Source organism: Botryllus schlosseri, chromosome 16, assembly GCF_051294905.1.
Source record: "Botryllus schlosseri isolate E-star chromosome 16, Bs_hap1, whole genome shotgun sequence".
NCBI lineage: Eukaryota > Metazoa > Chordata > Ascidiacea > Stolidobranchia > Styelidae > Botryllus > Botryllus schlosseri.
In genome coordinates, this window is record NC_137251.1 from 16,001,884 (window position 1) to 16,016,862 (window position 14,979).

Sequence of the window (14,979 nt, forward strand, 5' to 3'; positions counted from 1 at the left end):
TTAGTCTGGTGCATTTGTGCGATTCCAATATAGGAGCGGAAAACCATTTCACCAAAAATATTATGTATTAGGCAAGATGGCACTTGTAGGCTACATGTCGGAGAAAGCTGAACAACAAAAGAGAAAACTGAAATCAATATAAATATTTCTTAATTGTGCACATTCATTGAAATTTGGGATAACCCAAAAAGCAAAACGTGATACAGAATTGCAGATCAGTCCAGTAGAGGTAGATTGGTATGCAGGAAGCATAGTTTCTTTTCCTGCTCACCCAGTTGAACTCATCCTGCATGGGTACATCTGCCACGTATCGCCCTTTGCGTCGTCGATTTCTTGAGATTGAGAACACGGAGGATTGAATTTGCAATACTTTTGAATTTTATCTATACATAAAATGTCGGCCGCGATATCGGCCTTCATAAGCCGATATCGATAATCAGGAAAGTTTCAAATATCGGCTTCGATAATCGGCCAGGTCGATAATAATCGGTCGACCTCTAATATATAGTGCTATGGTATATATCCCAGTTGTATGATATGCAATTACTAATATTATTGACAAAAATTTGGCATGAATTCGGAAATTTATTCGCGCTTCGCATCATAAGAGATACACCCTGTGCTTACATAACAATGAGGCCGGGCTTTCGAGTAGCGCTGACATGGGATGCCTAGGGGACGAAGCCCTCCAGAAGTTCGGTTGATTGCCCCACGTGTTGCCTAATACAATTGCGAGTAACATTATTAATGATCAAATTCATCCATAAACTTTGAAAATTTTTGCGCTTTGCGCGGATCTAGCTGAACCCTGGTTTTCCATAACATTATGAATGTGGGCGAAAGATCACCCTAAAAGTGCAAGTCGGCAAAATTTACTTGGGTACTCGGTTACTGACCATCTCTCACAGAAATGCTACTCCTGGATTTTTGCACCCAGGTCTAGTTTTTTAGCATCACCTGGGTTCCTGGATTGTCCTTGAAATCTGTTTTTTTAAGCATCATGTCACTGTTAGACTCGAAAATTATTTATCAGATTAGTAAGAGTCTTGAACGATTTAAGACTTGAATGCTATATTAGTATCACTCCCACAAATTTGTCGTGTATCGATAAATAACATGTAACTGCACGGTATCAGGTAGTATGCACATTGCACATGCACATGGATAGGCCCTATAGCAGTGGTCGGGAACTTATGGCTCGCGAGCCACATATGGCTCTTTTGGGTAGAAGATATGGCTCTTTGCCAAATATTTATTTTTGTACTTGATTGATCAACATTGCAACCACTTGTTTATGAATTTTCATCACGGCCAAACAATTATTCTCGTGGCAGTACAAACATGTCTTTGAGAGGTAAAGACACTGCTGTCTTCAGGTTTAGGGGATCGAACCCCCTCTTTTCAAAATCATCAAATTCAAGTTACAGTCGAACCGGGGCCAATATTACTCGCAAATTCTGTGTACCCGACTCGAAATGTTGAATTGTCAATATGCTGATTAATCAAAGAGCATAGCAGACAAGGCGACGTCCATTTCAAAACGCAGTTTTCAAATACACATTGTCTTTCTGATCTACGGCGAGAAATGAACTGTTGTGGATGTGACATTCACAATTGCAAATTCGAATTACTAACAACGCCATAGCTATACACGTTCTTGATTGGTAAGTATCGCTCTTCGTAGTACCGGCGATAAAATGTATGCGTGTAGCGCAACGTTAGGTTACCGCCGAATATTTTGACAATTGAGAAGTCGATAAGTATACTATTTAGATTTTGGTAATCAGTGTGACAGTCATATTCGATTAATATCAGTTATAATAAATTCTAAGCTACTTACGATGCACTGCGTTATCAATGGTGGGGCTTGGCCCACCTGTGTCTTACCTGTCGTTTCGAGCTTTATTTTCGAACAATAAATACCAGTTTCTACAGAGAAAATATGGCGAACACGAGAAACCCCATGTACTGAGTTCGAATTAGTGCTACCATGACGTGGCAAATTTTCAATGACGACGTAACAGTTGATTGGTATGTATGGCTCTTTGGGAGTTGGGATGGAAAAAATAGGGCCAATATGGCTCTTAGGAAAAAAATAGGTTCCCGACCATTGCCCTATAGACTAATATATCATATTGTTGATACCATAGCCAATCATAGCGTGGCTGGTGATGCCACAAAACGCCCGCACCCGATTGTAATTCTTTGCTACTTTCTCGCCATAGCTCATCGCACAATTCCACCTGAATTAGGGTTGCCAGTTGCCACACGTCCGTAATTCCCCGGACATGTCCGGGATTTCACTGTTCAAACTGCGTCCGGGAGGAAATTCAAAAATATGCCTAAGTATCCTGAATTTGAAGGCTTGAAATTGGATCGAAATTTTTCGTAAATCAACATAAACGACATTATTTTTGGGTAGATTCATGCCACTTTGAATTTTTCCTAGCGCTGCGCGCGATTTAGTGTCGCATTCATTGATTTTAATATTTGAAAATTATTAACAATAACCATCATTCACTGAAATATGTCTACTTGTAATCGCAATTACAGGGGGACAGTATATTCCTAGAGTCGATTAAGGCCATTTAGATGCTTTAGTCAAAGTGGCTATAAACCTGGGGTCGTTTATTGTATTCATTCTGGGGTTCGCGAAGATGTTGAACGTAATCAGCGACCAAAATGGGCCGTGAGAAAGTCTGGGCAAAGATGCTGACCGTCTTTCAGTAATCAGACATCGCATTGTGTCTTATCGCATTGTACATTGTGTGTGACTTGTTCAGATAAAAATATAACCCAACCATGTTATGTTATGTTATCAGCTTATCAAATTTTGAGCCGGGCCACATAAAATTTTCAAATTAGACATGGAGTCGCGACCATAAAAGGTTGAAAACCACCGGATATGCAACCTGCTGGTACGGACCGGCATTTAGGCTCATAAATAGTTTTATCCGTGTTATATGACTTTACGATGTATAATTCTGTTCCCGCATTTTCGAAGTCGTCATCCTCCATCAACTCTACCGCTAACTGGGCAAAGAGAGAGAGGATCAAAATTTTATAGTGATACATGGAAGAACCAACATTATAGACAGATTTCATGCACAAATCTTAACGACCAGATGCATATAGAAACCAGATGAATATAGTAAGCTCCTCGGAAGCTGCATCGATTACCTTATGGTCGGCGCAAGATCAGTTTTTATTTGGACGGAGGGGGTTAAAAAATGTATTCTTCTCGGTCCTGGTTACAACACACAACCACATAAATGCACCGACCGAACATTATAGCGGCTCCTGATCCGGATGGTGACCACGTCTGGTCGATAGGCAAACCCTTGCTAGTGCGCCGTCATATTTACAGAATATGTCATAACCCATTTTAAAATCCGCTACTGGGCGCTAAAGAGTGCCCGGAATTTGCTCCACAGAAAGATGGTAACCCTAACGGCCTAACCTAAATCATCAGGCATATCTAGACTAGAGATCTCTAGTCGTCATTAACCACCTCCCTCCTCCTAATTTATTCAAAACCAATGACCCATTTAATTTTTCACGAGTTTGCGCGCACTCACCAACTCACAGTGCGCTTAGAGGGAACATTGCTTATGTAGATTTTATTTTTTTAATTCAGATTGGAGTTTTTCTTGTGCGCAGCTTAGATTTTCTGTGCGCAGAGACCGTGTCAGTACTGCGCAATTGCGCAGCTTAGAGGGAACAGTGCTCACAACCAGTATTTACTAGTCATCGGATGTAATTGCGCTATCGTAACATAGTAACCAGCCGCAGACCAGCTCGTACAGGGCGAACGAGGCCGGAAAGCCATGATGTTCACTACCATCCGATTCTATCACTATAGCCCTACGGCCTACAGCTTTCCATGCATTTGCGACTCTACGGTAAGATAATTCCTGCCGTCTGCGGTGGTACGTGGTAGCCCTACGAACGGGGGGGCCCCCGGGCGAGACTTACCTGGGAGGCCCCCTATAAGTAACTAACCGTAACTTCTGGGGGGCGAAGCCCCCCAGACCCCCCTTTCGCGTTTGTTATTATTATCTATCTTTCACCACGTCGCGGTTCGGCCAGATGCTGGATTCGGCCATATCTATTATTGCATCTGTGCGAGGATAGACTGCAACAAAACTAAATAATTCTACCGCGTGCTACCGCTGGATACGGGACTTTTCTAACAAATGCAGAGATTTGATGATGGTTGACACATCTGCAGGGAATCATATTCTTGCTTGGTACACGGATTTCCATGTTTATTCGCTATTATCCTTGAAAAAAGCACATAAACCAAAGAGGGGGGGCCCTTTGACCAGGGGGCCCCCGGGCGACCGCTCACCTCGCCCACCCCAAAAGCCACCACTGGTGGTAGCTATATGCCTGCATATAATGGAGCGGCAAGTAAGTTCAAAACTTGTTCTAGACATCCCTATTTCCTGGTTCCGAGCGATATGGTAAAACAGGACTGGTATTATATATGCTACTTTTCTTGGGACGCCGTGCAATACAGACACCGGGAGCTCATCAGCAAAGCATTCTACAGGATAAGGATATATTTTTCTAAGTGCATTGCATAACAGCGCAATTGAATCTAGAATTTTTTTAGCAATCTACGAAATAACACGCACTGAAAAAATATATCATATACCGAAGTCATTAACCGACCATACAAGTGAAATTGGTGAAGGCCCACAAATGATTGTTCAGTGAACAATATTCATACATTTGCATCGTAGGCATGCGAGCTCAATTTATGTTGCACGAACTGATTGACATCAAATTCAGCAAATCTAACCAAATGTCTGCAAAATTCACTGTGATTACAATATCAAACCAACTACCACACGGTGTAATTAAATTTGAAATACGCGAAGCATTAATCAGAACCCGTTTCGTGCAAAGCACCATGATGCTTGGCGCACATACAGCAGCCCAAGACGACATGGTCACTTGATGGAAAGCTGACACTTCATTGCGTTAGAATCCTCCTTGGAAAGTAGCTGCACAATAGAGCTGACAAGTGAGGAATAAATAAAACAGCTCATACGAGATTGCAAAACGAAATTGGAAAATAAATATATCCAGACTGTAAATGAGGAATAAATTAAAATACCCAAAGCAGTCCTAAAGAAGGATAAACGCATCAGTTGGTATCAATAGTATAATTTAACAACTGTAAATTGAATTTGAAGCTAACACGCTAATCATCAGTTTCCATCGAATAATTTCACTACTAGCACCAGGAGAACGACTATTGCACCGCACAACTGATATCAACAAAATAGGAATTTGTATCAACAAGTGCTATTGAAAAATTGTTATATTGTGAGCACGAGACAGGCTTGGGACGGTAATGACACGAGTAGGGCTGAGCACAATGATTCGAGTACTCAAATCTGAATCGAGTATTGCAATGAAATTCCAACTAGACCTACACTCGAATATTTGACCCGGATCCCTATACTTGATTCAGAATCGAAGCACTCGGGTACTCGATTTTGCCCAGGTCAAGAAAACGCCCATAGACAAACATTCACGCTTGCAGAATATTCAAGCATGCGCAGCGCAGTAAACCCAACAAAAAAGGATCGGGAAGAACATGAATAACGTTCGTGTGAAACTTGACTGGAACATAACAAAACATATAGTTCAAGATACCTGCTTCGGAAATAAACATTTTACTGACACCGCCATTGATTTTTTGCCCGAATACAAAATTATCGAGAGACAACTGTTCAACACGTCACCGATATACGTGAAACCAGCAGGCACATCGTCAATGGGCGCATCATATCGTACAAATATAAATCACACGAAAGTACAGAAGGCCTCATACATTGTTAGCAAAAATTAGTCAAGCTACCAGGCAAATAGGTTTATGTTGACGAAATCAGGTCCAAAACTTTGCCATAATCCGTGTGTACGTTCTGAAACAAAAATGTTTGAGGGTTACATTTGGCCAATTACGAATCGCACAAAAACAGAGATATGCTGCCAATGACAAGGCATTAAATACAAGCGGTTTCTCTATGACAGAAAAAGTGTAATCATCGTCAACGGTGTGTGGAAACTGATAATAACCAGTCAAATGGACGTATGCTATTTTGGACAAGCACTTTGTACACACTCCCAACTATCTGGTATCTGTGGAAATCATATTGTTATTGATATAATTCCAGGTAATTTACATCAGTAACTTAAATATTCTGTATAACAAGAGCATTACATACGCCAGATAGCAGGTAGGCTGTGGTTACCTCTAAATCGATGGTCTGACAATCTCGAAAGAAACAGGTAAATCAGTGTAGATGCACAGGCGACGTTAATTCTTTTCCTTTGACAAGCTTTGCAAGGCCCTGAAAAGAGGCACGTTAGATAGAGACAAGGCAAATCACAAAAAACGGAATTCAACAGTTGCTGTTTAGTGTGACAAAGGTTCCGTCCTAAATAGGAAATCGCAACGTTTCTACATTAAAAGTGTCTGTTTGAATATGAAATTTTGCATCAATTCCGAATGATTTCCCGTGTATCAGTGGGTTTCTTGATATCAAAATTACTTATATAATATGCTTTGTCATTACAGCTGACAAACCAGCAAAATCAAAGCACTATTAACCAACACACAGTACACTTGATGCAATAACCCAGTACCCTCAAATGCCCAGAAATACAAAGATAAAAAATTGAAATCCGCTGATGGGCGGCTCATAACATTCGCTTACCTCCCCAGAGTACGATATCAAAGGTGAAACCTCTACTTGGACTGGGTATTCTTGACCTTGCTGCTTCAATCTGCAACGTTACAGATAGGTATCAGTAGAATTCAAACTAGCGAGGGCAGAAAATGGCATCCACATTTCGACAGCGAATCGTACAGTAAATTGAAGCAAGAAGCAGAAACTTATTTACTGTTTCTTCTTGACAAAAATGAGTTTCACGTACTCAACGGTGGTCACAGTATGAAAGTAGGTAGGCTACTTCATTTTTTTCAAGTATTCAAATATGTTTTAGACTACTTCCAATTTCTCAGCAAAATTACCTATTTTTCACACTTTGGACTGCATAAAGTAAAAAGTACTTTTGGTGTATCCTCGCGTCCATTGAACTAGTGAAATTTTCATGACCACTGGCAAAAGAGCCCCCACATCACAGTAACAGGGCATACATAAGAAAATAGAACCTATTTGTCATGTCATTGGTCGTTTTGCGTTAGTCGCAAAGACACACCACGCAATTTTAACAGTGGCCACCGCCAAATAGCTGCTAAAACTATCAACCAAATCTGCTTTCCAAAAATGCTTGAGTACAGGGTTGTAACCAAGTCGCAAGGTGCCGAGTCACGAGTCAATCTTACTTCAAAATATTGACGCGAGTTTAAAGTAGAGTCATTTTCAATTGAAGTCAAAACGCGTCGAGTGATTACAATCTTCTTCGAGAACTTTGAAATGTCTACTCGACTCGAGTCATTTTTCAGATACGTAGAATGACTCGACTTGAGTCAAATTTTGTATTGACTCGACTTGTGCTCGAGTCATTGTGCATGACTCAAACCAAGTCATATGACTCGAGACTAGGACAGCCAAGACAGACATTTCATTGTACCTCCGAAGAATAGTAAAGTTACCACATTATTGGTATTTCGTCTATCAGTCCTGATACTTGGAAAATAGGGCCATGAACTGTTAAGAATGAGAAAAATTACGATATTATGAATGCGAGCCATTCTGTATCACTGGAGCAGAGTTGAAAATAGTGGGTTGAACAGGATTGAACTCAAAACTGAACAGTGAACATAATAACGACTTGGACTCGGACTTGACACGGTGGTGAATTGAAAATGACCCGACTTGACTCGAGTCAAAACTATAAAAGTAAGATTGCCTTGTGACTCGTCACTTTTTGACTTCGTTGCAACCCTGCTACCTTTGCTGACCAACTTCACGCAAATTCCTGCGGTAGGTAAATTTTGGGTTAACCTCAACCCACCTCAATTAGACTAAGTACTACCACTACACTACTACCGTACCAATATCAAGACCGGTACACTCGTTACTCACGCGTCTTCAGGCGTGATGATTTGCCCTTCGGAATTTTTGATCGCACCGCCAGCGGCCGCTATTAACCGATGGTGAAGATGCATGAGTGCCCAACGTGACGTGCGCGCGTTCGAGTTCCCTTGCGGACTGTCTTTGTTTTTTAACGGCGAGAACTCGTCTTTTCTCTCGACCTCCAACACGGCAAATTGTCTGAAGGTAAGATACACGATATACATTTGAATACGAATTAAAATGAACCCGAATATTTTCGGCTGACACTCGTCAGGGGTAATCGTCAGCAACTAGCAGAGAATTGCAAAAAACATTTTATATCAACAATCGTATAACTATATATGACGTCATCGGCATGAAAATTCAAATAACCAAGACTAACAGATGGCCCAAGCTCAACGTAGGCTACACAAAGCACACATACAAATCAATGCCAACCCGTGTCAGAACACATACCGGTCAAGACTGCAAGAGCTGAGATGCATTTGGTCCAGACCTTGCGTTAGGATGATTCCGAGTCCAGAAGGAATCAGTTACGAAATACTACTAGGTTATGCGTACTTTCACTCAGACTACTTGTACTTTTACTTGCCAATTTCCGGTTTTTCATGCAAAACTAGGCCTTAAACATTGACTTTTTTGGAAGTCCGACTTCTACTCGAGTAACGGTTTCTGAATGACTCGACTTGAATCGAGTCACTAACCTAAAATGACTCGACTTGAAATGAAATGACTCGGATTCAAATTTTCGAGTCAATTACAAGTCCTAGAATATTCTACTATGTGAAGCGAAGCGACAGTTGTCACCAAGGCTAATCCTTTTTTCTGAATTCCATTTTCATTTACGATGTAGTTAATTTCATCAGCAATTTATTGCAGAGAAAACAGCTTCGACAAGCCCTTAACAGGCCTTGATCGGCATTATGATATCACTACACCTGTGCATCAATTTGTTCAAGAGGTAAGCTATCACAGATTGGTTGATGGAGGCCATTGCCATCAACAAAAATTGGTATTTTGTGCCATTCGGTACCAAATTAACAAGTTCCAACGCTATTTCTCCGTCACAGAAAGATGAGGTCATCATTATTACATCAATATTCCTATACATACATGTTTGGCAGTGCCCATAGACTGCATACAGCATTTCCGGCAATAAACGTTGCTTACATTGAATTACGTCGAATTGAAAACTTTTCTCACTATCTATGCCGACAAAACTGCAACTTGGAGAGACCCAGTGCTGTCAGGCTGGTACTTCTTAAAATAGTGCTCGTGCTAACTTAATACGCGGCACTCACTTTGAGAATTTGAAGACATCAAAAACAAATTTCTCCATCTTTACACCATTAACGGCATCTGGAGTTACAGTGGCACCCGATATGTCGAGGTAAGGAATCTTCTTTTTGGCTACGTGATGGTGGAGAGCCATCTCTTTCGTAGGACTGAAAACAGACATTCAGACATGGTTACTCAAACAGTTGGGTCTCCGTAACAAAACAGCGACATATGAATAAAACATTGCAATGCATTTCAACCAAGCAAGAGGTTATGTACTTTGCTACAGCAGACCTGGCAATCTGCATAGACTGTGAACTGGTAGGCCACAGACCGAGATTAAGGATTACAGCCGCCAATGCTATTCGAGTCCTGGCCCACAGATTGCGAGACCAGCATCCACAGGGTTAAAACACAAAATTTCAAAAGCTTTAGCAGAACTTAAACCATATTCTAGGGACTAGTCTTTGTTAATACCTGCAGATTCGAGACCAGTGCTTCAACCACTGACACAGGAATATAGTTATGTCCAGTAAAACTTCAAAAGTTCCAGAAAATTTCCAATTACCATTCATTGGTCCCAGTAATACCATAAAAGTAGTCTACAAGACTAGTGCCCTAACCACTGACACAGGAGTAAAAATTTGAAAAAGCTTTCCGTAACCTGAAATATAGTTCAGGGACCTGCAATAGCTTACAGATTGTGACACTGGTGCTCTGACCACTGAGACAGTGCTGAATGAGAAATTTAAAAAACATCCCATAATTTGAACCCGGACGGAAAATGCGGCGGTAAAGATAATAATTCCCTGTACCTGCACACATCCTTTAAAAATTCTAATGTGAAGAAATGGTTGCAGATATTTCCCTCTGAGAACATCAACTTCCCGGACTCTGTACATTTGTGGGCGGTCTCCTGAGATATCTCGGAATATTCCACCACTTGATAGACGCCGCCGACCGAACAAACGACACCCACGGCCTCGTCGGGGTGGGACTTTTTCACGACCTGCAAAGCAGCAAATACACATCCGATCACATCGATTGATCTCTCACGCCAGATTTTTATACATAGTTTATATGGTACAAAAATATCATGAGATGTATTGCAATAGTAGAGTCCATTCTATAGTTGTGATTAGGGATTGAGCAGTGAGCTCAATGAATAGATTAATACTTGTAATGATTCGAGCAAACAATGAGATTATTATTTCGAGCACTGAAATTATACACCCCGATCCGCTAAGGAGTTATATTATCAACAAGAATTTAATGCTTTGAAATTTTTCCCAAGTCCAGATACCAAATTATCTTTACCTAGTGTAGAATAGCAATTATTGACTTTGTGGTCACATAATAAAAGGAAAGAACGTAGTTTATTTTTGTCCTTGATGTTTTTGCGGCATATACACCGACTCATGATATACATACACACGATCAGCGCATATGCATACCATGAGTGCATGATGTGTATATGCCGCTGGACAAGGAAGTGCAGATATAGCCTTTACGACTTTCTAAGTCATGCACCACCCCTCCATGCTATCCCAGTAATGCATGAGCGCCAAGCAGGGACGCCATGGATACCAGTGTTAATAATCAGGTCTTTGGTCTGACCCGGCTGGGAATCGAACCCACGACCTACCGATCAAGAAGCCGGACGCTTAACCATTACGCTATCTTGATCGGTAATAGGTAATAGGTGCCGATTCATACTTCAACTTTCCGCATCATGTACACATATTATGACATCATGTGTGATCCTCCAAAACTCAACTGTCACATAACACCACACTCAACTTGTACCGAATTTGACCCTCATTTGAGTGAATTTATATAAATGTTTTATTCCCGGGTAATTACTTAAAATTTCAAGTTGCAAGATTAATTAACCGGATATTCCATAACGTAGCAACTGTATAAAGAAAAAAAAATATTGTAAGCATGATCATGATCATCCAGAGTGGTTATAAAGTAATTTTGTCAACATTTCAATGAATGTCAGTAATTACAATATTTTCTGCAAGTTACAGGCCTGCCCTACATATTCGCGTACTTTTGAAACAAATCGTCTTTCCCAGCTACTAAATTAGTGTCAAGTGCCATAGAAGGCATTCACTTTAAATCCCGGCATGCAACACTTCACAGAGTTAATACAACAGCATACCTTTGCGCCGCAGTCCGCGTTTTTCTCCCGACAGAAACCGACAAACACGGGGTCGGCCATCTTGACCAGAATGTTATCGACGCAGTAAACGTGGGTGGCTTCGACACCTCTCTTCTCCATGTCTTCCAGAACGCCGTGCTTCCGAAGAGCACGATAAAGACCGCCGTTTCCGTCTAAACAATGTAAGATGTTTGAATTGCAGTTCTTTTTTGTTTCATCGCCCCCTTATCAAGCCCCGCCTCTCTTTATCCCCCCATGCTAAAAGCTAGTGTCACCAGGGACAATATACCTCTACTTCCCATTGCACTGAACTAGGTTAAATTATCTGAATTGTTTCGCATACTCAAATAGGTTTTGCATACTCATAGTGCATACGATATAGTGTTGGTATGCTACAGAATGTAATATGTTAGTATGCGTGTAAGCCTGATGAATAGAAGTGAGTATTTTAACATACTGCAAGCAGACGTCTAACCTGGCGCGGTGGCAATCTTATGTTTCTCCTTCAAGATGATTTTCTTGTTGAAATCGACACACGGCAGCGTGAACTGTTCGAAAAACACCACGTTCGAGCGATTCAACCCGAAATAGTTGTGTTCGTCGAAAAAATCCGAAGTCTCTTTCTTGGTAGCTTCGCTGGTCATGATATACCTGAACGGCACAAATTTGCAAATTCAATGATTGAAATGGATAGAGCGAAATCACCGATTATAATCAGATTGCCGATAATATTGAGTCGATATCATACTATGAAAGAAATATTGGAATTGGCTATTAGAAGTTTAAAAAAATCGCCATTTTCAGTGACGGCACAGCAAGGTCATGGCGAGTTAATATAATTTGCAACTGGCAGACCAAGAATATCGATATATTTCTTATAGCTTACAGTGTCCGAATTCAGCTTTTCTAGTTTATATCATGTCCAAGCTTAGCAACGGCAGTGAGCTGTTGATGTGTTGTGTAATCAAATTTGGATCCGTGCATAGAAAAGACTGTGGTACAACGTACATTGAGGCTCTACGCAAAGGACAATCTTCAAAATGTCCATAATATCAAAAGCCACACTCATACCATACAATAGTGCCTTTCCGACCAGTTTTTTGTTCCGCGAGCTTCTCCGCGCTCAAGATTCTCTCCGCTTGAAGTTGATAAAGTGTTTTCGCCGAAGGAAGGCCGACGTTGAACATGCCTTTCGGGTAATTTACCCCTAACCTCGTGCCTTGCCCGCCGGCCAGAAGCACGACGGCGATTTTGCCGTGGGATATTTCTTCCAAACCTAGAACGAATATTCGAAAGTTAACTTTGAAAAATCTAACAGCATACCAGCAGGGTCGAACATAGCCTACATTAGCATGGCCTATGGTCCAAATGCTCCCGATAAATTTCAACATGTATCTCTGATACTCGCAATCCCCATTGCACGTCTGGAATAAACCAGACTAGCAGCAGTCAGCCATGGTGCTTTCTGTGTTTATAACTTACACAAAATTAGACAACCTCTCATACCATTATCATTGTCACTTCTACTTCTACATGAGTACAAATACCGACTACTATGAGCCCCCTGGGTTTATCAAATTCATAGGCTCCTCAGAACAAGGGTTGGGAGTTGGAGTTAAATTTTGACTTGCTGTGAGCTGAGTCCAAGTGCCATTGTAAATCAATTTGGAATCTTAGTGAAGTCTGAGTGAGGTCGTACGGAAAATTGTGCGACTCCCCAGCCTGGCACAGAGCTATACCAAGCAAAATATGCAACATTAACAAGAAGTGGCAACACTGCACCTACCCATAGCTTCCCATCGTTTCACGTTTTCATCGCACGGATCTGTAGCGCAACCGAGGCTTTCCGCTGGAATTGGCTTCATTAAATCGTCGATATTGTCGGAGTGACCATTCTTTACTGGCGGTGAGAGAGCGCGGTTCACAAATCCTAAAAATCCACATAATTGCATTACACAACAATGGAAATTCAACAGTCAACAACAGCAGTTCTTAACTGCGGTTCGCAGAGACAGTGTCGGGGTCTACCCGAGGTCAGGAGTCAAGACACACACCCAACTCATACAATAGAAATCACACAGATTTACAGTAAATTAGCTCTCCATATTAATCTTTTTGTTTTGCGTGAAAATCATGTTTCGGTTTCGTCCTTTCAACACTGTTGTTGATGAACAATTCATTTTGTGCGCCAGCAGGGTTGTAACCAAGTCACAAGTTTCCCAGTCACAAATAAGTCTCACTTTTATAGTTTTGACTCGAGTCAAGTCGAGTCACTTTCAATTCACCACCGTGTCAAGTCCGAGTCCAGGTCATGGAGTAGAGTGTCATCTCTGAGCCATAGTGTTTTGACTCGAGTCCGACTCATTGTGTTGACTGTTCAGTCCCAAGTTAACGAATGCTTCGCATTCATAATATACTAATTTCCCTCACTTTTAACAGTTTCTGGTAGCATTTTCAAGTACTAGCACTGATAGACGAAATAATAATAGTGCGAAAACTTTACTATTCTTCGATATTACAATGAAATGCCTGCGTTGGTAGACCCAGTCTCGGGTCATATGACTTGGTCAGAGTCATGCGCAATGATCTGATTACAAATCGAGTCAATACACTTATTGACTCGAGTCGAGTCACCAGAAAATCACGACTCGAGTCATTACAACCCTGTGCGCCAGCATTCTATAGCGATGTATTAGATGTGTAGCATGGTAGATTTTTTGACTCTGCAGGCGAAAATCTGGAGTTTGTCGAAGGCTTACAGATTAGTGTGAGGTTTCACCATATTAGTTAAGGTTAAGAACCCCTGGTCTACAGCAAACAGTCCTCATACTGTTTGCATAATTAGATGATGCGCCTAATATTGGCATGGGGAAAACGGTTCGATAACGCCTGCTATTTTGCATCAGTAAAAGTGGTCAGAGGTATACAATAAATCGAAATACAATGACAGTAAACAGATAGTATGTTGAACACAATCAATACTGATTTGAGTTAGAGGACGTCCTTACCTTCCAACTCAGTGAGATCAATGGCTTCGATATCCTTTTTCAGTCGTGCTTGCTGTTTTGGATCCAAGTTATCCCAGTAGGTTAACAAGTGATCTTGGTTCTTCTCTTTCAGGTGGTCAGCAAGTCCATTGTCCACCTCCATAACTGCGCTACCAGTAGCTCTAATGTCTAACACTCAATCTGTTTCAGGATAGAAATAAGTGTCACTGCATACATTCAATACAGGCAGCACGTACATGAAAACATAATGTTGGGATACTGGGACGGCTCCAAACTAGTGCACCACTACCCAGCAATATGTCTAAGCTTCTGCAAGGCAGTGACTCAGACGGAATGTTCCATGCTACATTAGTAGCCTAGCAGTTTTACCACACCTTAAACTTAATCAATCAGTAACTGATGAGAGTGTCAGTATATATTATGCGAATACCACTCAAGTCGATATGCACTTTCGTTTTTCAAATAT

At 41.2% G+C, this 14,979-nt stretch overlaps 1 protein-coding gene across 1 annotated transcript; it reads right to left on the reverse strand.

Moving 5' to 3' along the window:
- Positions 1-5,390: 5,390 nt before the first annotated feature.
- Positions 5,391-14,740, reverse strand: LOC145458551 (UDP-N-acetylhexosamine pyrophosphorylase-like). Its single transcript, XM_080336954.1, has 11 exons — positions 14,514-14,740; positions 13,292-13,435; positions 12,577-12,781; positions 11,981-12,156; positions 11,506-11,678; positions 10,154-10,347; positions 9,362-9,505; positions 8,070-8,258; positions 6,735-6,804; positions 6,270-6,368; positions 5,391-5,939 (listed from the first exon to the last, which is right to left on the reverse strand). Exons 1-10 carry the CDS (start codon positions 14,653-14,655, stop codon positions 6,312-6,314), a joined length of 1,494 nt encoding a protein of 497 aa, XP_080193080.1. The 5' UTR covers positions 14,656-14,740; the 3' UTR covers positions 5,391-5,939; positions 6,270-6,311.
- Between the last annotated feature and the right edge of the window lie 239 nt (positions 14,741-14,979).